The following is a 27,187-nucleotide window of genomic DNA, read 5'->3' as shown; positions in this document are numbered from 1 at the left end:
ATACGTCAATCAAAGTGGACACGTGAGCACAGGAGATCCCGCCTCTCAGCTCAAGCCGATGATTGGTTCATGCGGCCCGAGTGACACGTCAATCTCCAATTCCTGGTGCGGCTATTGGCCAATCCTTCCTGGACCTGCCTCCCCGCCGGTGTCCGATATAAATTAACGTCCCGAGGAAATATTTGACTTGGAAACCAGGAATACAGCGCGATTTAAATCGATTATTCAACAAGGAGAAGGAGGAGGAGGAGGCGGCGGCAGTGGGGGGGGAGGGGATGTCAAATGATTTTAAGAAATTTAAAAAAAAAGGCCTTGGCAGTGCGGCGCTCGAGCCAGTGTTTGCAAACAGAGGCGGGGGAGGCCTTGAAACCGCCAGCTGGAGGGGCGTGCGCTGGGAGCCTTGAAACCGCCGGCTCTGGGGATTCTTGAAACCGCCGGCTCTGGTGAGAGCGGCGGGGAGTCTTGAAACTGCCTGCTGCGTCGTGGGCTTGGATTTTTTTTTATTTTCCGGAGGATTTTTATTTTCCCTTTAAAACCCCTTAAAGGTGCCGGGCCCGCAGGCCCCGCCCCCTCCCGCTGAAAGGCCCCGAATCATGTCGGCGCCGGTGGCGGCGGCCGGGCCTCCGGACCCCTGCTCGGCAGCGGCCGCCGTGATGGTGAAAGGCGCCGCCAGACGGGGCTCGGCCTCCTCCAGCGGCGAGTCGCCGCGCTCGGGAAGCCCCATGTCTCCCGGCCCTGGACCCGGAGCCGGGGAGCTGCCGAGCATCTTCGCCCCGGAGCTGGACGGGGAGGTCGGCGAGAATCTGAACGGCGAGCTGGAGCCCGACCTGGCGTCCAAGGTAAACGGGAGGGTCAGGGATGGATGGATGGCGGTGGGGGGGCGAAGCCGGGGGCCTTGGGGCGAATGGTCAGTGACCAGTGGTTCAGTCTAGGGGTGGGGGGCACGGGGGGGCGGTCAAGGGGCAGGTGGGGTCACAGGGACAGGCAGGGGAGTCAAGGGGGCGGTGGGGTCAGAGGGACGGGCACGGGCAGGGTGGTCAAGGGGGCGGTGGGGTCAGAGGGACGGGCACGGGCAGGGCGGTCAAGGGGGCGGTGGGGTCAGAGGGACGGGCATGGGCAGAGTGGTCAAGGGGGCGGTGGGGTCAGAGGGACGGGCACGGGCAGGTCGGTCAAGGGGGCGGTGGGGGTCAGAGGGACGGGCACGGGCAGGGCGGTCAAGGGGGTGGTGGGGGTCAGAGGGACGGGCAGGGTGGTCAAGGGGGCGGTGGGGTCAGAGGGACGGGCACGGGCAGGGCGGTCAAGGGGGTGGTGGGGGTCAGAGGGACGGGCACGGGCAGGGCGGTCAAGGGGGCGGTGGGGGTCAGGGATGGGCACGGGCAGGGTGGTCAAGGGGGCGGTGGGGTCAGAGGGACAGGCAAGGTGGTCAAGGGGGCAGTGGGGTCAGGGACGGGCACAGGGAGGGCGGTCAAGGGGGTCAGAGGGATTGGTGGCAAGGGGCTCTCACTGGGGGTGGTGGGGGGGACAGGTGGAATATCAGAGGGGCATGGGGGTGCAGGGGTGCAGGGGGGTGTTACACCGGTGGGGGCACAAGTGCCCCTAAAGATTGCATAAACCTGCTTTATATTCCTTAGAGTTTACAAAGTTGAGGCAGATCTGATGTAATCAAATAGAGGAACTTTCCCCTTGTAGGGGAATACACAATAAGGGAACATCTCAACCTTTGGTAGAAGAAAAAGAAAGATTTGCATTTCTGTAGCATCTTTCATCGCTGTGGGATGTCCCAAAGCGATTTACAGCCAGTAAAATATTTCTCAATTGGTTATTTGAAAAACCAGCTCCTGAAATTGGCCTGTAATTCAGGAGTAAAATCGGAAAACACTGGTAGTTGGAATTGCAGCTTTCAAACCTGAGATTCGTAGCTCTTTGAAATAAAAACAGAAGATGCTGGAAATACTCAAGCAGGTCAGGCAGCAACTGTGGCGTGAGAGAGTTTGAAACATTAACTCTGATTTCTTTCACATTTCCAGCATATGCAATATTCTGCTTTTCGGTTGATGGATTTTTGTTGGATAAGGGTACTAAGGGATTATGGGTAAACAGTTGTGATGCAGATTATCCATGATCCAGTGAATAGCAGACTGTGTTTGAGGGGCTGAATGGCCTTCTGAATTATAGGTTACGTTCATTGACTTGCTGCACTCTCCCCTGGCTGTCACTCGGTACTAACTGAGTGGCATTGGCAATTACTGACTGGATGCACCCAAGCAGCTTTGGTTTGCGCTGTAATTGCAGACCGAATCTGGACTGATGCCCTGACCTGACGCAATGCTCGATCGATTTTTAGAAAGTAATTTCAGTATCTTGCAATTTCTAGTAAAACTGAAGTCATTAGGTTCCAGGGAGAATACTCTTTGCTGGCTGGAGTCATTCATAACAATAGGTAGATGGTTATGCTAATTGCAGGCCAATTGTTCATTTCTGGGACATCACTGCAGGAGCACTCCAGTGCAGTGTCCCAGGCCCAACTATCTTCAGCTGCTTGCACAATGACCTTTTCCTCCATTGTAAGGTCAGAAATGGGGATGTTCACTGATGGATGCAGTGTTCAGTTTCACTTTCAACTCCTCACATAATGAAGCAGTCTGGGTAGTATCTGCAAGATGCACTGCAGCAACTCACCAAGGCTCCTTCAACACCATCTCCCAAACCCACAACCTCTACTACCTAAAAGGACAATGGCAGTAGGTGCGTGGGAACACCACTGCTGAGTCCATAAGATCTGTGTTCAAATTACACACACACTTTGTTTTATCACCCCTTTATAACGTTGACATGTTCCAAAGGGCAAGCCTTCTGCAAATTTAACACTGGCATAAATAAGTTTGTATTTATTTAGAAACCTGGGTGCTCCGGGTGTCCCCAGGTGCTTTACTGTCAAAACGGAAGTCCATTCGTGCATAGTAAGATTCCACCAACGAATGACCTTTTTTTGCCGGCAGTGGTTGGCAAACGCTTTGCACGGCCGTGAGTTATAGTGTAAATGCACACTTATGATATTGATCAGCAAGTAGGAATCCTGCCATCAGATTGAGCATCAAATGCAGCAACACTCCTGGCTGCTTTTAAATTAAAGAACTGTGTGTGTAGGACACAGATCTGTCGTCCAGTGTAAGATGGGGATGCATTCATAATTCTTTAGAAACATTTTTTAAATGTTTTGCTGCAGAGGTGAAATGTATTTATTACTGGGCTGAATGAGATGGATAAACCATAGCCTCATTAAAGATGAGAGAATTTTATAATTACTTACTGGATATAGCAACTGCACCGCAACTTTAAACAGGAGACATGCTGTATTTGACAGCCAGATACTGGAATTAATCCAATAGATGCAATAATTACAATGAAATACTCTGGGAGGGAGAGTAGTGACAACAAAAGCAAATAACTGAGACTCAATTCAGTTGTAGTAACAAATGAGAGTAGGAGACAGAGCTAACATGAAAGGCAAGAGTGAAATTGATATCATTTGACTACAGCTGTAAAGAGGGAGGGGAGGGTAAGATCTTGTATTTGTATATTGTGCCTTTCATGTTGTCCTATTGTGTGGTACACAATGAATTGTTTGATGTGCAATGATTGGGATGTATGCAAACAAACCTGATATCCTCGCCCTGATTAAAGATGAATCCTAGATCTGTGTGCAGTAATCACTTTGAAAAGAAATGGACAGGTGGACAGTTTATCTTTAACCCTCCAGAAGTGCTGAAGGTGACACCCAAAGCATTGACTTCCTTGGGTATTCCAAAGGGTTTCATTTTTGTCTCTGATTTTCAGTGTTTGCTGATTTGATATTCATTTGTCAATGTGAGTCCAAGCAACTGGACGTCATTTGGATTGTCAATGCACCTAAAATTCCAAGTAGTGTAAAAAAAAACGCTCTTGTTTTTTGGATTCTACCAAGACAGCACTTCATAAAACCTGGCAACAAAATGTGTGGTCAAAACTTAACCATTGCATTTCCAAGACTGACCATTGGGCAAGCTTGCTTTGTTTTGACTGGTGTTAGGCTGAATTTGACAAGAGTGTCTTCAGGCAGCCCTGAAATCTGCACTGATCTTGTTTCCTTTCTTGTGTTTTAGTTTGTGTTGGTGAGTCCAAGTTCGGAGCAGTATGACTGCCTGCTGAAACAGTTGCGAGAGCGAATGGACGAGGGCTGTGGGGAGACCATCTACGTAATTGGACAAGGATCAGGTAACGGTTTAATAAGCCTATTTCTAGATAAATGTATTATTTATACCATCAATGTTAATGTCCTTTACTGGTAACTTGTTCCATTTTATGTCCTTTGGGTGGAAAAATTTCCCTTCCTACTCCTAATTTTAAGATTGTCTCCATCTGGCATTTGCAAGTTTACCATGGTGAACACAGTCAATTTTTGATCAGTCCCTTTTATGACCCTACGCAGTTTGCATTCCCAAAGGAAAATGAACCGGGTAATGAAATGACTGCAGCCTGCTCCATTTTAATCCTTGTGCTCTCTTTATTCCAGATGGCAAGAAGTACGGTCTAAATGATGATGACATTGAAGCGTCTGTAGCAACTGTCAAGAGTCTGGCTGAGCAGATCTACTCTGATCTCATTCTTCTCCGAGAGCGTCAGGAGGCGGGAGGGAAAGTGGCTGACTACTTAGTTCGGAAGCGAGTTGGGGAGAATGACTTTTTGGAGGTCAGGTAAGGGACTGGAGGCGTCAAAATTTTAAACTGGGAATATTCATCAGGTCAGTCAGCGTCTCTGGAAGAATGGGAATCATCAATGTTTCTTTTTGTTGTTTAGGAGGTGGGGAAAGTGAGTGTTCCTGTTTCTCCTCCTTTCCTGAAGGCGTTGACTTTCTTGCGGGTCAGTTACTTTCTCGCATCTTGCCCAATTGACCTATCTTTGTGTGTGAGCCTAGAGGTTGAGCGTCATTAGGCTGTTCAATCACAGAGCTCAACCCTGTCTGGCCTAACTGTTGTATTCTACAACACTGTTACAGGTGTTAATTGTATCAGCTGAGGTTAAATGCATAGAGATGGAGGACATTGGATAAATGGTCAACTTGAGCACATATAAAGAGACACTCACTGACGCAGAAGTATAATGGAGTCAGGAAAATGGAAACTAGAACTGGAATCTATTGAGTTTCAAGGAATGTGTTGTAAATGGAAGTGAATTAACTGTATGTAAGTTCCCTTTAACGGCAAAGCTGGGAGGCTCCTGGATGTAGATGATTACCGCAGCCTATAGATAATGAGTGCTCCTTATTCTATTCAGCTTGCAGTTTGCAATTACTGGAGCTAATCCCCATCTTTCTCCCCACAGGGTGGCAGTTGTTGGCAATGTGGATGCTGGGAAGAGCACGCTGTTGGGCGTACTGACACATGGTGAACTTGACAACGGGCGAGGATTTGCACGGCAGAAACTTTTCCGTCACAAGCACGAGGTTGAATCTGGGCGGACAAGCAGTGTTGGCAATGACATTCTAGGCTTTGACAGCACTGGGGATGTTGTTAACAAACCAGACAGCCATGGCGGTGGGCTGGACTGGACCAAAATCTGTGAGAAATCCACTAAAGTCATCACCTTCATTGACCTGGCAGGACATGAGAAATACCTTAAGACCACAGTGTTTGGAATGACAGGGCATCTACCAGACTTCTGCATGTTGATGGTGAGAATAAAAAGATTTGCATTTATACAGCACTTTTTGCTACCTCAGGGCATCCCAAATGACTTTGCAGCCAGTGAAGTATTTTTCCTTTCTGGGGACATACTCATTCTGAACCTTCTCTGTCTCTTCCTTGAATGCCTCCCACTGCTCTGGCACTAACTTTCTTTCAAGTAGCTGTTTCCAGTCCACTTCTGGGAAATCATGCTGGTGCAGAACACTGAGGAAAGCTTTCCTGCTTTTGGAAACTAGAACTGCTGTGAAATCTTTTTATGTCCACTTCCAAGTGGCAGACTGCCTTGGCTTGGCGCTACATCTGAAAGACGGCAGCAATGATGGTGCAGCACTCTCCTGTTACTGCACTGGGAGTATCAGTCTAGATTATGTGCTTGAGCCTCTGGAGTGGGACTTGAGCCCAAAACTTTCTGACTCTGAGGCGAGAGAGTTGCCAACTGAATCGCGCTGAAATTGTAAATATCCAAAAGAGATTTAGTTGATGTGGACTCCATTCTTTTGGTGGGTTTTTTCCCCCCTCTTTCCTGCCCACCTTAGAACACTGCTGAAGTTCATCTCCATGATTGTCTGCTGCTCTCTGTCACCCTCCCCAGGCTTGTGAGGCCTGTTGCTCAGCTGTGGGGGTAAACAATATTTCAGGTGGGCTTGGTCCTGTCCTTGCCTGATCTTGACTGTTGCGCTGTTCAAACAGGTTTTGCGCCTGGCCGTCCCAATGAGGTGCCTTTGCTGATGTTTTTTCACTGCGCACTGTAGGCTGGGGTGCAAAAGCCAGTTACAGGCCACCCATCTGCTGCTGAAACTGGGTTTAACTTTCAGTGCACTGCCGTGCTTAAAAGTACACACTGTGGAAAGGTTTCTGTCAGCTTCTGTGCAGCCAGAGAACTCTTGGGGCCATGTAGGGGAATGGAGTCTCACAACACCTGATCGACTGACTTTAGTTTCCACTTAAGGCCCTGCCTCCCTCCACGGGTAGAGATGGTGGATTGTCAGCCAGTGTGATTGGGCTTTGCCTGTTATCAGCTTGTGCAGGCAACAGGTGTGAGCAAAGTGTTTGAAGAGATGGAGCCTGATGATCATGATTCAGAAACAAGTGCAAATAGTATCCTCTTGCCCTGCCCAAAACCAAATCAAACCTTGAAAGCTTTGTGTCAGGCTGTGTTTAAAACCTGGTGCTACCTGCGACTGTTTGATGCTGGTTACCTAATGCGCTCACTTCCAAGAACTGCATAAAAAGATTTCACAGCAGTGTTTCCAAAAGCAGGAGAGCTTTCTTTAGTGTTCTGCACCAGCATGATTTCACAGAATTGGACTGGAAACAGCTACTTGAAAGAAAATTAGTACCACCTGCTTCAGTGAATTGAGGGCTTAGAGGAGGGGAGTGGGACCTTAGGAAAGTTAGATGAGTTAATCCTTAGGTTAGGGGTCCGCCTGCAAACCATAACCAGCAGCAGTACAGAACAGGCTAATGATAGAGTGCTCACTGACGGTCTGGAACACACCAGGGCTCAAGTCCCTGCCTTAGAGGTGTTGGAGGACAATCACAGGAGCTCTGCTCAACCAGAGATTAAACACACTTGTATTTTGTAGTGCCTTTCATAAGCTTCAGATGTCCTATCATAGCCAACGAAAGTACTTTTATTGTAATTCAGCTCGCGATGAAGATTTTTACAAAAGGGACTAGGAGTTTAGTACTTTAGTTCTGCTATTTGTCAGCTGCCTTTTTTTTTCATCCTGACTGGATGAACTTTTTTTCCAAAGGTCGGTAGTAATGCTGGAATCGTGGGGATGACCAAAGAGCACCTGGGACTTGCACTGGCCCTCAACGTTCCTGTATTTGTTGTGGTGACAAAGATAGACATGTGTCCAGCTAACATCCTACAGGGTAAGAGGGGAAATACTAAATTGCCATTTGATTAATTTATAAACGTTGGAGGGTCTTATTTCCAGCCACCTGTGGCAGGTGAGGCTTCTGTTTTGTGTGTGGACTGATATGCAGCCAGTGAACATTGGCAGAGGCTGCTTCATTGCTGACTCGCCCCAGGTATGGCTACAATGACACTGTTTTGACAATTGGCACTAATTTTAGCAGAAAATGTCTTGCACACAATACAGGTAAACATACTCCAAAGTTAGATCTTTTTTTTAAAAAAAACAATTACTACTGTTCAGTAACTACAGAAATGAGGCACACTCACTCCTTTTTCTTCAGCCAAAGAATGCACAAAATGTACAAACTGTACGTATGTGAGCGTTGCAATCTCAGGACCAATTATGGTTTTTTAAAAATTTTATTTATTCATTCATGGGATGTGGGCGAGCATTTATTACCCATCCCTAGTTCAGAGGGCATTTAAGAGTCAACCACATTGCTGTGGGTCTGGAGTCACATGTAGGCCAGACCAGGTAAGGATGGCAAATTTTCTTCCCTAAAGGACACTAGTGAACCAGATGGGTTTTTACAACAATTGACAATGGGTTGCATGGTTTTAATTCCAGATTTTTAGCTGCCGTGGCAGGATTCAAACTCTGGTCCCCAGAGCATTACCCTGGGTCTCTGGATTACTAGTCCAGTGACAATACCACTACGCCATCACCTCCCCCTGGATGATGTCTTGTCACTCATTTTATTTATTGATCTGTTTCCCTATTGGCTACGTAGAATGTACAGCAACAGGCCATTCGGCCTGACTAGTCTGTGCTGGTATTTATATTTCACACAAGTCTCCTCCCATTCCATCTGCCTCATCTTGGCCTTTCAGCATATCTTTCTAATTCCTCTTCTCTCATCTAGTTTCCTTTTGAACACATTTGACCATTTCCTGTGGTAGCAAGTTCCATATTCTAATCACTGTGTGTAAAGACAGATCTCCTCATTTTCCCTTTTGGATCCTGTATTTATGGTTTCTAGTTTTGGATTTTCCCACAATGGAAACATTTTCTCCACTAACAACTGACTGACATTTTCATAACTTTACAGACCTCTATCAGGCCTCCTCTAAGCATTTTTTTCTTTTTCTGGCCCCAACCTGTTCAATCTCTCCTGATAGTGCCACTTCTCAGTTCTGGCACCATCCTTGTAAATCTGATTTTTTTTTAATGCTTTTTTTTTATATGGTACATGTGACTAGTGCCAACTATGTTAGAGCAAAATCCCCCAATTGTAATCAACTGTCTTGATAATTACTGAAAAGAAATGTTAAAATACTGTTTTATAAAGGCTTTTTTAATGAAAGTTCTCAACTTAATTATCTAGCACCTTTTTTTTTAAACATGAGGAATATCCCCAGGTGGATGCAAAGAAAACACGGTCAGCTGGGATGGGAAGGCAGGAGTAAAACCTTGATGGAAGAGAGAACTTTTACAAAGGTTTATAAAGGTGGGGAGGTAGAGCGAGGAGATCCAGATGGTAGGACGCAAGTCCTGCAGCGCTGTAATTTGTTACTGCCGGTGAAATGACCAAAGGTTGACGGATTTGGTTCTGTCTCTTTATTAATCAGAAACTCTGAAGTTGTTGCAGAGGTTGCTGAAGTCTCCAGGCTGCAGAAAGATACCAGTCCTGGTCCAGAACAAGGATGATGTGATTGTTACAGCGTCGAACTTCAGCTCTGAAAGGTAAAGGCTTCATAGTCTGCTGACGGAGGCAGAACTTCTGAATATTTTTTCCTGCCTTCTGAAAGCAGAGAGCCTGGCCAGTGTTCAGTTCTGGGCTATTTAACTGGGTTGGACTTCACTGCCAACACCCAATCCATTCCCCGTCCAGTGGGCCGGCATGTGTGCTTCTAGTAGGGTGAGGTCACGGGGTATCGGGTTTTATTTTAATATCTCCTTCCCCAACATGTAGCTAGTTACAGCATCCCTGCTGCTACTGCTTTGATTGTGATCTGTTAACTCAGTGCAATTAGCAATTGAAACAGGGCGCTCGCTCTGTGCCTTGTGCTTGCTCTGTCAACTAAGTGGGTGTTGCCTGAGATGGTACAACATAATCAAAAGGGTGACTGTCGATAGCAGTGATGGCCTTTTTCTCTTTGTCTAATAAGGCTGTCTTTTCTCTGTAGCCTTGTGATCCTGGCTATCTAATCCATGCTGAGCTTGCCTTGGAGCGCTTGATGCTGAAGCTAAATGGGACATGCTTCTTTCAGGCAGCTTATTGCTGTGAGACCGGAAGCTTTGGGAAGTTCAGTAGTATGGGTTCACCAGATTAGTGTTTCATCCTGTTGTCTTGTTGGTAACTGGAGGAAGGTGTATAAACTAATGGCTGTACGACTCAGGAGGCGCTCATTGCCCTAATTATTCAGCTCCGCAAATGCTGCCTGTCCAGTGTCCCTGGTGTCTGTCCTTGACCTGCCACGTCTGTTGTATGTGAATTCTTCATTTATCTGATGCCAGTTTATGTCCTCCCTGTAACCAAGCCCCTCCCTTTTCCTTTGCCTCAGGATGTGCCCAATTTTCCAGATCTCCAATGTGACTGGGGAGAACCTGGAACTGCTGAAGATGTTTTTGAACCTGTTGTCACCACGGACAAGTTTCAAGGAGGATGAGCCGGCAGAGTTTCAGATTGACGACACTTACTCCGTCCCGGTGAGACCTTGTATATGGGGTCTGGGTGCAACAAAACCGCCTCTCTATTAATCCCATGTATTAAGCTTGCCGAGGAGAGTTCCCTGTCACTCCTCTAGTACATCAGTGCCTCTAATGTAGTAGCACAATCAAACAAAAATTGATGCCTTGTCAAAGACACAAAAGTTAAGACAGGTGACCAATACAGAGGTATATTTTAAGGAGCCTCTTACAGGAGAACAGGGAGGTGGAGGGGTTTAGGAATGGAATTCCAGAGCTTGGGGTCTAAATGGCTGAAGGCACAGCTACCAATGATGCATCACCTTAAAAGGCCATTGTTCACGTGGGAGCTGAACATTGAGTGTTCAGTCACGGAAATCAGAGGCCAATACATCACGTATGCTTTTCTAGCAGGAGTTCCTGGACAGTGATCAGGAGCTGGAGGCTTGGTTGATCCATTATTTTTCCTGATCCAGTGACATTGAAGAGGATGGAGCTTGCTGACTGCTGCCTGTTTCTCTTGAATTCCCTATTGGATTTATTACTGACTATCTTCTATTTATGAGCTGTAATTTTGGACTCTCATGCAAGTGGAAACACCACTTCTACGTTTACCCTATCAAACTTAACCCACAAAGTCCAGCCACTGATATGGGATTCTCTGACCTGTTGGCTTAGGCCAGCTATCAACTGGTCAGTGGGATGGCCCCAATCCTGAAGTTTTTTTTTTATTCTTTCATGGGATGCGGGTGTCATTGGCAAGGCCAGCATTTGTTGCCCATCCCTACTTGCCCTTGAACCGAGTAGCTTGCTAGGCACGTCAGAGGGCATTGCTGTGGATCTGGAGTCACATGTAGGCCAGACCAGGTAAGGAGGGCAGATTTCCTTCCCTAAAGGACATTAGTGACCCAGATGGATTTTTACAACAATCGATGACCATTTCCTGGTCATTACTGGGACTAGCTTTCAATTCCAGTTTTTTTTTTTATTAATTGAATTTAAATTCCACCAGCTGCTGTGAGCGCTACCTGGGCATCTGGATTTCTAGTCCAGATCCAGAATCATTACCTCTACCCCACCATCTTCCCCTGAACATAGCCCGGGGAAGGTGCATTCATGTGCTGGACAAACAGATGTGTGGCTTGAGGTCAAGGGGTTGGTGTGCGGTGGGGCCACCTTGGTCTGAGCTGATAAAATAAGCTAGAATTAATTGACTTGGTGTCAGCTGACACGCCAATGCAGCACTAAGGGAGTGCATCACTGTCGGTGCTGCATCTTTCAGATTGTAATGTTCAGCCGAGGCCATGTCCCCTGTTCAAGTAAATAAGATACCATGATGCAATTCAAAGAGTAGGAGTGGTGTTTTTGTTTCTTGGCTGATATTTATCCCTTAATCACCACAACCAAAAAAAAAAATTAACTAGTAATTTAATTTTTTTTGGTGGGGTCTTGTGAAGCACGAAGTACGGTGTTACCCTAAATTACCAGTTATTATGCCTCGTTGCATTCGGAACCTTCCCGGGGGCAAGTGCTTTATAAAAAAATGCAACTGAATTATTTTTGTAAACAAGGCTTTCATTCGTCGAAAGGGTGGAGCAAACACAGATGTTTCTGCTGAAAATGGGTAGCAATCTTGCTCATCATTGTGGATGAAAGCAGGGATATGGATTTTCACCAGACAGGTTTACTTGATGCTTAGCATTAAATTGTAAACCACCATCCCATCCTGTTCCATTTTATTTTCTAGGGTGTTGGTACCGTAGTATCTGGGACGACGCTAAGAGGTCTGATCCGATTAAATGACATATTACTGCTGGGACCCGACCCACTGGGAAACTTCATGCCCATCGCAGTGAAGTCAATCCACAGGAAACGAATGCCAGTCCGGGAGGTTCGAGGTGGCCAGACTGCATCCTTCGCTCTGAAGAAGGTGTGTAACACTCACTCCACACACACTTGCACCTTGCTGTCCAATGTTCTCTCCTATTCTCACAACAAGCTATTTTGTGCTTGTAAAAATGTCGAATCCAATGTCCGTTTTGTATACAGTTCCTGATCCATGTATAAGCAGCACCGTACAACCCCTTCAATTACATAGACCGAGACATTTTCCAACACAGAAACAGGCCATTCAGCCCGAACCGGTCCATGCTACTGTTTACACGAGCCTTTTCCCACCCTAGTTCGGCTTGCCCTAACCTTTTCTCCTTACGTGTTTATCTAGTTACCCCTTGAATGCATCAAGATAGAGATGATCTTATTGAAACACAAGGTCCTGAGGGAACTTGATAAGGTGGATACTAGGAAGAAGCTTCCTCTTGTGGGGGAAGCTAGAACTAGGCGGCACCTCTTATTTTTAAGCTGTCTACCACTTAAGAAGGAGATAAGGAGAGATTTTTGCTAAGGGTTGTTAGCATGTGGAATTCGCTTCCTCAAAGCAGTTAGAGGCTGGGTCAATGAATTTATTCAAGAGAGTTAGATTTTTTTATAAACAAGGAAGTCTAGGTTTATGGGGGGCAGACAGGAAAGTGGAGTTGAGACCACAACCAGATAAGCCATGATCTTATTGAATGGCGAACAGGTTTGAAGGGCTGAAGGTCCTATGTTCCTATTCTATTTGCCTCAACCATTCCCTGTGGTAGTGAGCTTCACATTCTCACCAGTCTTGAATAAAGTTTCTCCTGAATTCCCTATTGGATTTAATAGTGACTAATTGATATTTATTAGCCATAAGAACATAAATAGGGGCAGGAGTAGGCCATTTGTCCCTGAAGCTTGCCCTGCCATTCAATAAGATCATGGCTGATCTGCCCCAGGCCTGAATTCCTCTTTCATGCCAGCTCCTCATAGCCCCCATTCCACAAGTGGAAACACCTCTATGTTTAGCCTATCAAACTGTTTTCATAATTTTAAAGATCTCTCTCAATCAACATTACTTTCCTGTTATAGAGAAAAGAGCCGTGGCCTGTTTATCCTTTCCTGATGATAACAGAATTGTTACAGCACAGAAGGAGGCTGTTCAGCCCATCATATCTGCACCGGCTCTCCAAATGAGAATTATAACTCAGTGCTATTCTCCTGCCTTTTCCCTGTAACTGTGCACATTGTTTCTATCCAAATAATCATCTAATGCCCTTTTGAATGCCTTGATTGAACCTGCCTCCACCACACTTCCAGGCAGTGCATTCCAGACCCGAACCACTCGCTGTGTGAAAATGTTTTTTCTCGCATCACGTTTGCTTCTTTTGCAAATCTCTTTAAATCTGTGCCTTTTCATTCTTGATCCTTTTATGAGCGGGAACAGCTTCTCCCTATCTACTGTATCCAGCCCCCTTATGATTTTGAACATCTCCAACAAATCTCCTCTTAGCCTTCTTCTCTCCAAGGAGTACAGTTCCAACCTCTTTAGTCTAGCTTCATAACTGAAGCTTCTCGTCCCTGGAACAATTCTTGTAAACCTCTTCTGTACTCTCTCCAACGTGTTTACATCTTTCCTATAGTTTGGGGCCCAGAACTCCAGCTGAGGTCTAACTAGTGTCTTACATAAGCTCTGCATAACCTCCTTGCTCTTGTACTCTATGTCCCTATTAATAAAGCCTAGGATACTATATGCTTTATTAACTGCTCTCTCCACCTGTCCTGCCACCTTCAATGATCTATGCACATATACACCCAGGTCCCTCTGCTCCTGCACCCCCTTAAGAATTGTATCCCTTAATTTATATTGTCTGTCCATGTTCTTCCTAACAAAATGCATCACCTCACACTTCTCTGCATCGAACTTCATCTGCCACCCATCTGCCCACTCCACCAACTTGGCCATGTCCTTTAGAAATTCTAAACTGTCGTCCTCGCAGTTTACAATGCTTCTGAGTTTTGTATCATCTGCAAACTTTGAAATTGTCCCCTGCACACTAAGATCTAGGTCATTAATATATATCAGGAAAAGCAAGGGTCCCAATACCGACCCCTGGGGAACTCCACTACCAACCTTCCTCCAGCTCAAAATACCCATTAACCACTGCTCGCTGTTTCCTATTACTCAGCCAAGTTTGTATCCATGTTGCTACTGTCCCTTTTATTCCATGAGCTGTAACTTTTCTCAAATGCCTGTTGTTTGGCATTATTATAAACCCCTCAGTGCTGATATCATCCTTGTAAGTCAGTGGATAATTGTATGACCAGCGTGATACTGAGACCCACGTTCAATCCCTACTCCTTGCTGGCCTCTGAGGCTCCGGGGTCAGAAAGAAGCTGATGGCCAGGGTTACCGTTCCTTTTTCAATTCACAGGCGATGCCGCCACATAACGTCTAGAACAGAAACTTTGCCAGAGAGAAAACGTAGATAGAAAAAGTCATCCACTCAAGAGGCACATAGGTGAAATATATTGGGGTGTAGCCTGAGGGCTAACACATGGAAACATTACAAATGCTTACAGTTATTAGATCACAAGATGTTTGACTCGCATGGCCTATGAGGCAGAAGATGATTTAAAAGGACATTGGATGTGAATTTGAAAAGGAGATAGGAACATTCCACCTGTGCTGCAACCTGAACATCCTGATGAATTCTTGATCTTTTTCCTTACACCTAAAATCCACATGTGTAACTCGTGCAGATTGGTCGTATTTTGAGAATATTGAAGCAATTGCACTTTACGGATGTGTGTGTCCTTTAACAAATGCTGGCCCAAAGCGGAGATTCTCACTTCCTCTTTCCCCACCCCCAGATTAAACGTTCATCCATCAGAAAGGGAATGGTGATGGTATCTCCGAAACTCAACCCTCAGGCATCCTGGGAGTTCGAGGGAGAAATCTTAGTGCTGCACCATCCGACAACAATCAGCCCTCGGTACCAGGCTATGGGTAAGCAAACTGGGGATGGAACTTGCTCATTGTGTATCACTTCTCATAAGTGAATCTTCTCCATACCAGACTCCGAAAAGTTTCAAATGACTGGGGAGGGAGTTAATTATCCAGTGCCGGCTTCTGTCAGTGAGAAGAGTTGGGGCAAGCCCACTCGAGGGATTGAGCCTGTAATCTAGGCTGACACCCCCCCCCGATGCAGTACTGAGGGAGTCCTGCACTGTCGAAAGTGCTAGTGTTTTGAGAAGACATTAAACTGTAGCTCCAGCTGCCCTTTGGGTGGATGTGAAAGATCACATGGCATTATCTTTAAGAAGAGCAGGGGGGTTAATCCTGCATGTTCTGCCCAATATTTATTTATTTTATTTTCCCAACATCACTTTAAAAAAAATAATAATAATCTGGGCACGAACACTGCTGTTTGTGGGAGCTTGCTGTATGCAAATTGACTGCAGCGTTTCCACATTATAATGTGACTACACTTCCAAAAGTGCTTAATTGGCTGTAAAACAAAGGTTGAGAAAGTTGCTATAAAAATGCAAGACTATCTTAATTCTACCCTCCCTCTGGGGTGAATCAGTCAGCAGTTTCGTTGTGAACATTCTGATCAATTACTCATTTAACTCCTCCTATCCCGCAGTGCACTGTGGCAGCATCCGTCAGACAGCCACCATTCTGTGTATGAGCAAGGACTGCCTAAGGACAGGGGACAAGGCCACTGTCCATTTCCGCTTCATCAAAACCCCCGAGTACCTGCACGCTGATCAGCGCCTTGTCTTCAGAGAGGGCCGGACCAAAGCTGTGGGGACTATAACCAAGGTAAAAGGAGGGCAGTGTTGGGTCTGAGCCACAGCTGGATCATGACCAGCATCTGGGCCAGGGTGACTGGGGAGGAATACTTCACATCCCTTCTGGACTGTTTGGTTGTAATTCAGAGCTTGGTGGGCCAAACATAAGCAGGAATGAAACTCCCATTGATACGCTTGTGCAGACCCCAGGGTGCTGAGAAATTTGGTTTGCAGCCCTGTTCTTGAGAACTTTGATGCAAACTCTTTGGCCCCCTTCCCGTGCTGCCCACCACCTCCACCGCCCCCCACCCCGAAGGGCATCACAGTCATAGGAACAGGAGGCCATTCAGCTCCTCGAGCCTGTTCTGCCATTTAGTTAAACCACGGCTGATTCTGTACCTCAGCTCTTCACCTGTATCCCAAGATACCCATAACCAACAAAAAGAATCAATCGATCTCCAATCCAGTTAGCCACGGCTTTTTGAGGGCGAATGTTTCAGATTTCCACTACCTCCTTGTGAAGAAGATCCTCCCGATTTCAATCCTGAATAGCCTGGCTCTAATTTTATGCCTCCTTGTTTGAGATTTTCCTTTCAAATCCTTTTAACATTTAAACATCTCTATTAGATTGCAACCTGATCGTCTAAACTGCAGGGAATACAAGCCAAGACTATTCAAACTGGCCTCAAGGTTTAACCCTCTGAGCCCCAGTATTAAGATGAGCTTAATCCTGTCCTGATGGGCACCGTTTCCACTAGTATCTGTTAATGGGCAGTGAGAGGATGCCATCACTGTCTTGTCCCTAACCAGGAATGCTGAGGTTACCTGTGGTGTCTCACCCTGCTTACCAAGCTGAAATCAGCTCATCTAGCAGAGTGGAGGGATTGACACATAGTTATGACGTGATGCTACACCAGCTATGCCATTAATTTTCAGCCATGGAATATTTGTCAGCATTTTGTTATTTCAATAGCTTGCATCTTAAAACCTGAATAGTTCAGCCATTAATTCAATGCCTTGACTGTGAGCTGAGAGATTGGGGTAAAATATTATAGCTGGTGCCTGCCCGTGTGTGTATTGTCTGGGTGACGTGGAGTTTGAGTTGATCTGAGTTGCTGCTTAAGCAGGTTGTGGATTTTGCAGAGCATGGAGGCCCTGGGGAACGGGACAGCATTAGATCAGCTACTGGGAAATATTCTCATTGGCCAAATGGAGTTGATGGTAACCATTTGCTCGGGTTTGTCTCGCAAACCAGTTAATCCAGACCACAAACACATCGCCATCTAACACCAAACCGCTCCAGTTGAAGATGCAGTCGACTAAGAAGGGGACCCTGGTGAAGAAGGAGGTGGTACCGGCAGCAACTGGTTCGACCCTTGAGGAGGGTCCGTCTTTGGGACAGACAACAGCTCTACATACATTGAGCCAAACACAGGTAGGTCAGAGTGTCTTGAAGCTGTTCCCAAGTGCCTCACTGTACAGCCAACAGTGATGTAAGGTTGAAACCTGCTGCACACTCTTACTAAAGCCTGTGCTGTGACCCAGAGGAAGTGTCATAATTGTGCTGATATCTCCAACTTTTTGTTGGTGGTGAAGTTTGCAGGTTTTGATCTTCAGCTGTCTTGTCTGCTCACGTTGTCTGTCTCTTTGCTTTCTCTTGCTGCACGGTTTTCAGATGCCTTCAGAGGAGGATAAACAGAATCGAGATGTTAATAAGGAAAACAAGGTAGCTGAATGGATTCACTTGTTCTGTTTCATCACCAGGGGCGTGGTTTGGTAATATTGGTGAATAACCTTGCAAGGCAGTTTGCTTCTAAGAGTCAGTGCAAGCACGTCTCCAAGGGCTGAGATTAATCTATTTGGTGCGCTGTAGAATAAGAGGGGGAACTGGCTATGATTAATTGGACAAATAGACTAAAAGGTATGGAGGTAAATGAACAGTGGGAAACATTTAAAGAAACCATTCAAAACGTTCAACAACAATACATTCCATTGACAAAAACAAAAACTCAGACAGTAGGGCCCATCCATGTCTCACACAGGAAGTTAAGGATAGTATTGGGTTAAAAGAGGTTTACAGTGTTGCAAAAAACAGTAGCAAGTCTGAGGATAGGGAGTGTTTTAGAAACCAACAGACGGCCACCAAAAAGTTGATAAAAAGGGGGGGAAAAGCTATAAACTGTAAACTACAGCCAGAAAAATAAAAACAGATTGTGAGAGCTTTTATAAGTATATAAAGAATAGAGTAGCTAAAGTAAACGTTAGTCCGTTTAGAAGCAGAGACAGGAGAAATTATCATGAGGAATGAGGAAATGCTGGAAGCATTGAACAAATATTTTGTCTGTCTTCACAGTGGAGGACAAGTTCCATATCAGAAATAGACGGTAACACAGGCTAAAAAGAATGAGGAAATTAATATCAGCAGTGATAAAGTATTGGAGGAACTGAAGGGACTAAAATTCTCCAAACCCCAGGAACTGATGGCCTACACCCTAGGGTTCAAAAAGAGATGGATAGCTGCAGAGATAGTAGATGTGCTAGCTATAATTTTCCAAAATTCCTTAGATTTGGGAACAGTCCCACTAGATTGGAAGTTGACAAAAGTTGCACCACTTTTCAAGAAAGGAGGGAGAGAGAAAAGTGAAATACAGGCCAGTTAGCCTAACATCAGTTGTTGGGAAAATGCTGGAATCTATTAAGGAAGTCTTAACAATGCACTTAGAAAAGCATAGTATGATTAGAACAGTCAACATGGTTTTACTAAAGGGAAATCCTGTTTGACAAATTTATTGGAGTTTTTTTTTGAGGATATAACTAGTAGGGTAGATAAAGGGCCACCAGTAGATGTAGTATATCTGGATTTCCAAAAGGCATTTGATAAGGTGCAACACTAAAGGTTAATAGGCGAGATAAGGGCTCATGGAGTTGGTTGGATAGAATGCAGAGAGTGGGCATAAACGGGGCTTTTTCAAGTCAGCAGGCAGTGAATAGTGGAGTGCCACAAGGATCAGTGTCGGGGTCTCAGCTACTTACAATCTACATTAATGATTTAGATGAAGAGAGAGAGAGTAATGTATCTAAAGTTTGCTGCTGATACCAAGCTAGATGGGAAGGTAAGCTATGGAGAGGACACAGGCTGCAAAGAGATAGACAGGTTGAGTGGGTAATGAGATGGTAGATGGAGTACAAAATAGGGAAGTGTCAAGTTATTCACTTGGTCATAAGAATAGAAAAGCAGAATTTTTTTTAAAGGTGCGAAACTTGTCTCTTTGGGTGTGCTGGTACAAGTAACGCAGAAAATTAACATGCAGGTCTGTCAAGCAATCGGGAAGGCAAATGGCATGTTGGCCTTTATTGAAGAGGATTGGAGTACAAGAATAAAGAGGCCTTGCGCTCCGCCAATGCCTTTGGGAAGGGAGATAAAAAGTATACATGAATTTAAAAAACAATCTGAATACTGTGGATGCTAGAAATCTGAAATAAGTCAGCATATCAGGCTAGCACCTTTTGGGGAGAGAGAAAAAGTTAACATTAAGTACATCAGACATGAATAAACTTGGTTATTTATTACCTGTGGGCAAGTTTATTGGGTTTTGGCTGAGGCTGAGACTGAGCCTAGACATGCATCAAGAATGTGAGACACTCAATCATGATGAGAATTCACACCCCCTCTGCCACTCAGTGCCCTATGAATGTGTCCATTTTAGAATAGTGCAGCAGGAGTCAACTGGCCCAGACCTGATGCATCACTAAGTTTTAGGCAAATTGATTAATTACTTGGGGTGGTGCAGCAAGAGTCTACGTTACAGGTGTCAGTGTCCACTTGCTACTGAACCTGCTGGATTAACTAACTTCATAAGAATTCCTGGTCTCTTAGCATGTTTCTTCTCTCTGGTTTCCTACCAGCCCAAGGGTGGTGGAGGGAGAAGACGAGGAGGACAACGACACAAAGTGAAATCGCAGGGAACAGCAGTGACTCCAGCCGGGGGCTACTAGACACAGCATGACTTCAGCAAGCAACAACACAAGGCACGGAAACTCCCTCCGCTCCCTTCTTTTTCCCTCTCTCCGATTATCCTAAAGAATTATGGAAGTGTCTGGAGCCAATCAGGAAGTGACATGGACATCGTTTTATTTTTTAAAAAACATTTTTTGAAATGGATTTTACAATTTAAACCATTTGAAGACGGTGACTGATGCATTTCAAGCCTGTTCTCAACGTGTCTCTTTGAATTTTATGCATGTCTGTAGATTTTTTTGATATAAAAAAAAAAGGTTCAAAATAATCGGAAGTTTGCTCCAATTGAGCAGGAAGTGTGTATGAGGAACACAGCCAGGCTCTTTTACTCCAGTATTTAATTTTAAAAGTTGCCCCTCACCTTGTCTTTTAATCAGATTGGGCCTGCCCTTCTGTTCATTCGATCTTACAGATCACTTGACTGTGACTGAATAATTATAAATGATCGGTTTTTATTGTCTGGCTTGCCAATGAAGCTGAAGAGCCCAGGATTATTCTGCTGTGATCTGTAAGGCCAATAATATTCAATTTGGTGCTGGTAGAGGGGGGAAGAATCTATAATTTTACCCAGTCTTAAAAATCAAATCAGAATTGGTGTTTGGGATCTTGTAGCCACGTAATTGGCTGCAGGAAGTTTAGACCCATCTCTGTCGCCCTCGTTCCCAAGGTGCTGCAGCCTCAGCCCAAAACACATTGTGTAGCAAAGTGAGTTGGTGGGGACACCGGCTTTGAGAGTCAGTGAGACAGACCTGCTGTACAGCATTCAAATGTTTTGTAGTGTCCGTCCTGGATGATTTTTTTTCAGCTTTGGACATGAGAGCATAGGTAAGAAGTGGAGCTGGGGTATAAATCCACCCATTCAATAGCTGGTTGCTTGCTATTGGGACCTGGGGCTGTATTAACATTGCTCGAAATGTGTGCTTTTTTGTTTTCCCCTCTTCAAATTGAGTTTTCTGTTGGTTGGCATTGATGTGACTGGGAATATTGTTTAGATCAGAATGTGTGTTTAACCAGGTCTTGGTCCTGTTCTTGCAGTAGGCAACATGGAGCTGAGGGTTCTAGTGTTGAAGGTTCTTTTCTGCCTCTCCTTTCCCTCTCTATACAAGACTGGTTCATTAACCATTAAATTGGTGCAATTTTGAGATGAAATCTGGAAGAATAGCTGACCTGTCTAAGGTGGAAACATGCACCTCTGATCCTAACAAATCTCTTGACTTTGAGAAATTCACATTAAGTTATGGCCTGTGCAGAAATCTTTGCTCAATGAGCTATCTCCCACTTGAACTTTTTGAGCATCCTGGGTATCTGTGCTAAAGCAGCTGCTGAGAATATTGTTTGAGTAATTATTCAAGGGTGAGGAAGTACCAGTAAGAAGCTTTTACTCCTCCCTTGGTGGCAGTTAGTCCCTAATCCATTGGTCTGCCACTACATTAGACTGGTATAGATGGAGATCACTGGAAAGATGGTTTCTGTATGATGGAGTTGGGGATTGGAAAATATAGATGTACGTAAGTACCCAGTACAATGAAAAATGCCTTGCCTGGAATATTGACACTATTTTCAAAGTGATCTCTGCTAAGATAAATGTTTTGATTTTCTCCCATGGTGTAAAATATTTCCTAATTTGCTGTTTTAACCTTTCAACCACAGGACCCTAGCTGGAAATGTACTCATTCCCTCAGATTGTAGATATGCCCTTACGCTGTTTAATCTTGCCGTGTTTGGAATATTCTATTCTGGCACTAGATGTCAGTCATGTACTCTGCAAACATGTAGCAAGGTATATAGGAAACTGTTTTTACATATGTTGGGGTGGGGAGGGGAGGGAGAGAGACTGTGGTTTTAATTCAAGAAATGGGTGGTGATGTGGTCATGTTTATTGCCCATCCCCAGAGGCTTGTGGGTCATCAGTTTGAACAGCTGGAAGCTAAGGGTGGAGACTGGAACCAGATCAGCAGAGCACTATCGAAGTGGTTTTTTTCTCCCCTCGTATTGGCATAACATGAGGGAAATAAAGTAACACTTAGACCAATATTCTACCTTAACTCAGCTGATCAACAATTCTGATTGTCAGTTAATCCCAAGTACAATCACCCTGTGAAGTCCATATCTTGCATCATAATCCCGTGGTAAAAGTGTGCAGTGTTTTGAATCCGTTTTAATTGAGCTTGAAAATGGAGTAAAATATAGTCATGGGGCAGACTATCACAGCTCAGCATCACTAACTCCTGGGCACTGACTGCAACTTCCCTAAGTAATTTCTAATTCCAGAGGCACATTGATAACTCTCACAAGCAGAGTGTGTCAGACCTTCCCTTTCTGTTCTTGGAGCGGGGGGCATGGTGTTGTGTTTATTAATAAAATCCTTCAATTTCACTGAGCTGTGACTCTATTTGTCCAATGAGAACTTTAAAATTCTGAGTGTGGTGTTGTCCAAATACATAATCCAGCTGTGGCCAATTGCATTCTGATAAGTAAATGATAATGGACATTTGGTTATGATCTCAGTACTTGTTATTTGCAGTGTGAGAGAATTTGTTGCTATATTGGTCAAAGGCAGTGTTTTTAATGTGTGGTTGCTTTACTTCCTTTAATGGGGAAATGAAGTACATACATACACTCTGGGCTGTGTAGGGGGCTTTTTACTGAAATTGGTGCATGTGGTTAAGAATGTAGCTGGGGCTTGTCAGTAGTTTCTATTGGATGACACATACTATGAATATAGATGATCTGGTTCGCTAAACTTGGTCATCCAACACTACTACTTTTCTTAACTTCCACCCATGTACTTGCTGACCTACAATGGCTCTGTCAAACATTGAGATTTTAAAATTCTTATCCTTATTTTCTAATCTCCTCCAGCCCCACAACCCTTTGCGATATCTCTGCTCCTCTAATTCTGGCCTCTTTTGGCACAATCATGATTGGCAATCCACAATTGATGGTTGTGTCTTCCGTTGCCTCAGCCCCAAGTTTGGAGTTCCCTCCCTGCGTCACTTTTCTCCCCTAAGATACATTTAAAACATTTTTGTCCACTGTGCATAAATAATTGAAGGTGGTGGGACAAGTTGAGAAAGTGATTAATAAAGCATACAGCATCCTGCACTTTATCAATAGGGGCACAGAGTACAAAAGCAAGTAAGTTATGAAGAACTTCTGCTTCAACTAGAGGAGTATTGTGTCAAGTTCTCGGCACCACATTTTGAAAAGGATGAAGGAAAAGTGTGCAGGACTACGAAGAAAAGGCAGGGGAGTGGTACTGGGTAAATTGCTCCTTCAAAGGGCTAGCACAGACTCAACAGGCCAAATGGGCTCCTGTGCTGTAACCATTGATTTCCAGCTTTAACAAACTCAAACTGTCAAATCCTGAACAGTAATATAACCACTCTTGTACCCATAAGGGATGGGAATACCTTTTCATTAATGGAAAGAATTACCTTCAGATAGTCTCATTCAGTTTCACAGATGTTGACTTACTTTGAGGTGCAGTGATTCAAGTAAATAGAGCTGCTGCAAAATAGTGCCCTGACCCCACAAAGCAGGCACTCTGTCATCCCTGCACCAGTGACAGCCTAGATTAAACTCATCAGGGAAAAGCATTGCCAAAATAGATTTCCTTTTATACCTAGTAAAAAGAAGCATGGAATAGAGGACAGGTTCACCATTTTATTTTTGCAGGTACAGTTAATCTGGCCAAGAGATTTAATACTTCTTTAAAAAAAACTTGGATATCTACAGTAAATGATGAGGACTGTAACAAAGATTTGGATGCCCATGTTGCAGGCTGCAAGCATTTCCTGTACAGGTAGCCAGCGAGAAACATTAAGTGCGCTGAGCAGAAGATTGTGTGGGATTTAAAACCAAACTCATGTATATTGCTTAAGTCACAATTCTTTCAATTTAAATGGAATCTGCATCAAGTGTGGGGTCTGATTTCTGTCCAACACTGATTAACTGCTGTTGTAGAGGCTGAAAGGGCAGCGGAGCAAAGGGAAGAGTACCATTCAATTTTCATAATTGTCAAGTTATTTAGGAGTAGGCAATGTCCCAACATATTACAATAACAGGTTTCTGGTCTAACCCCTTGAAAGCATAGCTAAAACCAACAGCGAAGCTACTGGGCACCAAATAACACATTTGCTACAGTCCAGAAATATCAGATCAAATGCAACAACAGTGCTAAAACATTAACTACACTGTACAGCATCACTAGCAGTGAGTGTAAACAATCCTCCCAAAATACTGACAGTATCATCTAAAGAAACAATGTAATGGGGGACAGGACTAAACCAGTTTTTAAATAATTCCACATGCATAGTCTGTGTACGGACGCAGAAGGTCCCAAGTAAGCTAGAATACACCATGAACTGCACCAGGTAAGAAAATGTGTTGATCCTTGCCCCCCCAGATTCCTATAGGATAAATATATTTATACATTAAATACACATGAATAATAAATTAATAATGCATATGATACACTACAAAATAAATTCTTTGGACATCTAATTTCACGAATGTCTAAAGTGAAAGGAACCTGTCCACCTGCAAGTGAGATTAGAATTCGTGTCTCTGGCCCTGTGGCAGACTTTGCCCCACTCACTATTGTTCATCTATAAATTTAAGATGGCAGGAGGGGGGTGCATCAGGGTTGACAGTCTGACCCTGGGTCTGCCAACATGGAAATCCAGGATGACTTTTGTGCCCATCTGGCCTGCAACGCCATCCCTACCCACAGCCCAGGGAGGGATCAGCTAATGCAGCACAGGTTGGAAGGCAGAGGCCCCTCTGGCCTGTACAGTTCAGGAGCTTTCCACACAGCCATCAAAGGGGCTTACACATCAGTGGTTTTGACCATCGGCTGCTTCCAACACAGGCATGAAAAATTTTAAAAGTCAGTTCTCAGTAATCTCCATTTATTCACAACACTTCACTCCAACACAAAAAATAAATAATGTACATGGCACTAGATGCCCAGGTCCCTTAAAATGCTGCAAAATTTACAAAAATAAAATACTGAACACAGCTTCTAAACCAGTGCAGTGCGAGAAGAAAAAGATACAGAGCAGATTTTCAGAGATAATCAGAGTGTCTTGGTGTTGCTGTACTGAGGTGCTCGTGGATCAGATACCAACATGTACAAGGAGAAACAGATCACCAGACAGGATAAAATACATCAAGGGGCGCCTCATGGGTGAGCGATCAGAGATAGAAAGGGAACAACTTGTTTTCATAGAAATCAGCGTGTAATTATATTTTAGAAATCCATTACACTACAGGGCGAGTGATGGACTCAACACTCCCGAAGTATAGCCTAAAAACTCAAGTGCCCTTTACCCGAATGGAATCGAATGTGCATTGTTCAAAGATTGGTTACATTATCTGTCACTTCTCAAAGGAAATAGACAATGGTGGCTTTACTTTGACCCCCCCACGTGTTGCAAATGCACAATACATTCCTCATCTCCTGCAACATTCAACTCCCCAAAATATGCAACGCTTATTAAAAGGCTCCTGCACCACTTTCATCTCGCCTGCTATCCAATACATTCTCCACCAGCCCAATGTTCCCTTCTGCTTGATTCTTAAAAATTCTTCTCCCTACATCCACCCTGCCGGACCATTTCCAGATTCCAATAAACACAGTCAGGGAAAGGGACGTTTCTATTCAAATATTATGACACTGCAGCAGCAGCTGCCAGGGGTCTGTTTCCACCAAGTCAGACTCTGGCACAGGTGCATCCAAATAAAAGAGAACACCCAAGAGATAAGGGTGACCCATCCCTGTCCCGACCCATCCCTGTCCCCACCCCCAAAACTTTTAATACCAAACGTGGACAAGTGTTTAATCCTGTATGGGTATACAAACATTAGTCCCCTTCTTTACTGTTGAATCTTCCCAAACAACCATCTATCCTACTGATCACGGCCAATACAACTTAATATCCAACAGCACAACCATTTCTGGACACTCAATCCTTCTTATTCCAATATCGGAGCAAAGTAACTCAAACCGTCAGCATTTTAACTTTTAATTTGAGGGCTACTGTATCGGGATGTTTTCCGATTTCAGGCACCAAACGAGCATTTCCTCCCAGGGCAGGTGCAGCATGAGGTTAGAAACGGAGTAAAACATCTGTGGTCGCTGCCACATCCTCGTGCTTCAACTCAAAATTCCAGTGAATCATTTCCCACACCAGCCACCCTGCAGTCTCTACGTTTACTAATTAGCACCAAGTTAAAAGGTGGAAGGTCAGATGCATCACCCAATCCATGTCAACATAAAGGGAACAAAGGACCCAGCTCCCTTCACGGTCAGAACCCCAGAAATCTAAAATCATTTAGAAAATACCGATCAAGTGCTAAATATGGAACTGTCTTTAGAAAATCTGAGGCTCAATTTACCATGAGAATTAATACTGGAGAGCAGGCTGTCAAACTTGAACTTAAAAGCAGAGGTCCAAAGTCCTGTGAGCCTCACAGAGGATCACTCAGAAGCTGTGGTTTGTGACAGAGACCAGGAGAAAGGGCAGTATTGGGAGGGATGAAGATACCCTGGTGAGGATGGGAGAGATGTAAAGAAGTTAAACAGAAAACATCCACAAACAAACAGCGTCAGTCAAAACATAAATACAAGAATATTTCTTCAATACCAGATACTTAAAATTACTGCACTAAAAGTGCATCTTGAGGCTTACACACATTTTGTGTAGTTAGTGTTATCAGTTTTACCCAGGATAGCATGTTTCTGTAGAGAGGTACTATTGTTCTCTTGGACACTTATACCTAGAGAACTGGCTCCAGTAATACGAGAACAAACCAGGTCAGACAACTCAAATCACTGACTATTCCAATGTCAAGCAAGTTTGTTGAAAGGTTATCAAGTAATGTCCTGTACCCAGAGATCATCAAAACACAAGGGTTTTTGTACAGGAACCATTAATGCTGCAGAGAGTTAGTGCTTGGAGGCCATTAATACTGCAGAAGGTTACTGGATACAGAGACCATTAATGCTGCAGAGGGTTATTGTATACAGAGACCGTTAATGCTGCAGAGGGTTACTGTATACTGAGACCATTAATGCTGCAGAGGGTTACTGTATACTGAGACCATTAATGCTGCAGAGGGTTACTGTATACAGAGAATTAATACTGCTTGGGGTTACTGTATACAGAGACCATTAATGCTGCAAAGGGTTACTGTATACAGAGAATTAATACTGCAGTGGGTTACCATAT

At 44.4% G+C, this 27,187-nt stretch overlaps 2 protein-coding genes across 9 annotated transcripts in view; one reads left to right on the top strand and one right to left on the bottom strand.

The window, feature by feature from the left end:
• Positions 1 to 320: 320 nt before the first annotated feature.
• On the top strand, positions 321 to 22,446 carry LOC144669447 (GTP-binding protein 1-like). Of its 3 annotated transcripts, XM_078531881.1 has the most exons (13): positions 325 to 839; positions 4,143 to 4,254; positions 4,553 to 4,733; positions 5,362 to 5,710; positions 7,481 to 7,604; positions 9,220 to 9,334; positions 10,156 to 10,300; positions 12,027 to 12,209; positions 15,011 to 15,146; positions 15,787 to 15,965; positions 17,190 to 17,369; positions 17,610 to 17,660; positions 19,841 to 22,446. In XM_078531881.1, the coding sequence occupies exons 1-13, from the start codon at positions 594 to 596 to the stop codon at positions 19,928 to 19,930; spliced, it is 2,091 nt and encodes a 696-aa protein (XP_078388007.1). In that variant the 5' UTR covers positions 325 to 593; the 3' UTR covers positions 19,931 to 22,446. The 3 variants fall into 3 exon arrangements, with proteins under 3 accessions (XP_078388009.1, XP_078388007.1, XP_078388008.1); XM_078531883.1 differs by lacking the exon at positions 17,190 to 17,369 and having other exon boundaries at positions 321 to 839; XM_078531882.1 differs by lacking the exon at positions 17,610 to 17,660 and having other exon boundaries at positions 337 to 839.
• Positions 22,447 to 23,598: 1,152 nt separating this feature from the next.
• Positions 23,599 to 27,187, bottom strand: part of LOC144669448 (epsin-2-like) — a 44,725-nt gene continuing 41,136 nt past the window's right edge. For all 6 annotated transcript variants that reach the window (XM_078531884.1, XM_078531887.1, XM_078531890.1 and 3 more), the window contains one exon: positions 23,599 to 27,148. The gene's annotated coding sequence lies outside the window, so the exon portion shown is untranslated. The remainder of the gene's footprint in view (positions 27,149 to 27,187) is intronic.

This window comes from Cetorhinus maximus, chromosome 29 (genome assembly GCF_964194155.1).
Source record: "Cetorhinus maximus chromosome 29, sCetMax3.hap1.1, whole genome shotgun sequence".
Taxonomy (NCBI): Eukaryota; Metazoa; Chordata; class Chondrichthyes; order Lamniformes; family Cetorhinidae; genus Cetorhinus; species Cetorhinus maximus.
The sequence above is the reverse complement of the archived record's forward strand: the minus strand, read 5'-3'. Positions and strand labels throughout refer to the sequence as shown.

What these genes read in the sequence shown, in the direction of transcription:
- LOC144669447 (XM_078531881.1), top strand. Translation starts at nt 594, where the DNA reads ATGTCGGCGCCGGTGGCGGCGGCCGGGCCTCCGGACCCCTGCTCGGCA. An exon ending in CAGACTTCTGCATGTTGATG is followed by an intron (nt 5,711 to 7,480) that starts GTGAGAATAAAA and finishes TTTTTTCCAAAG; the next exon opens with GTCGGTAGTAATGCTGGAAT. An exon ending in CTGTGGGGACTATAACCAAG is followed by an intron (nt 15,966 to 17,189) that starts GTAAAAGGAGGG and finishes CTCGCAAACCAG; the next exon opens with TTAATCCAGACCACAAACAC.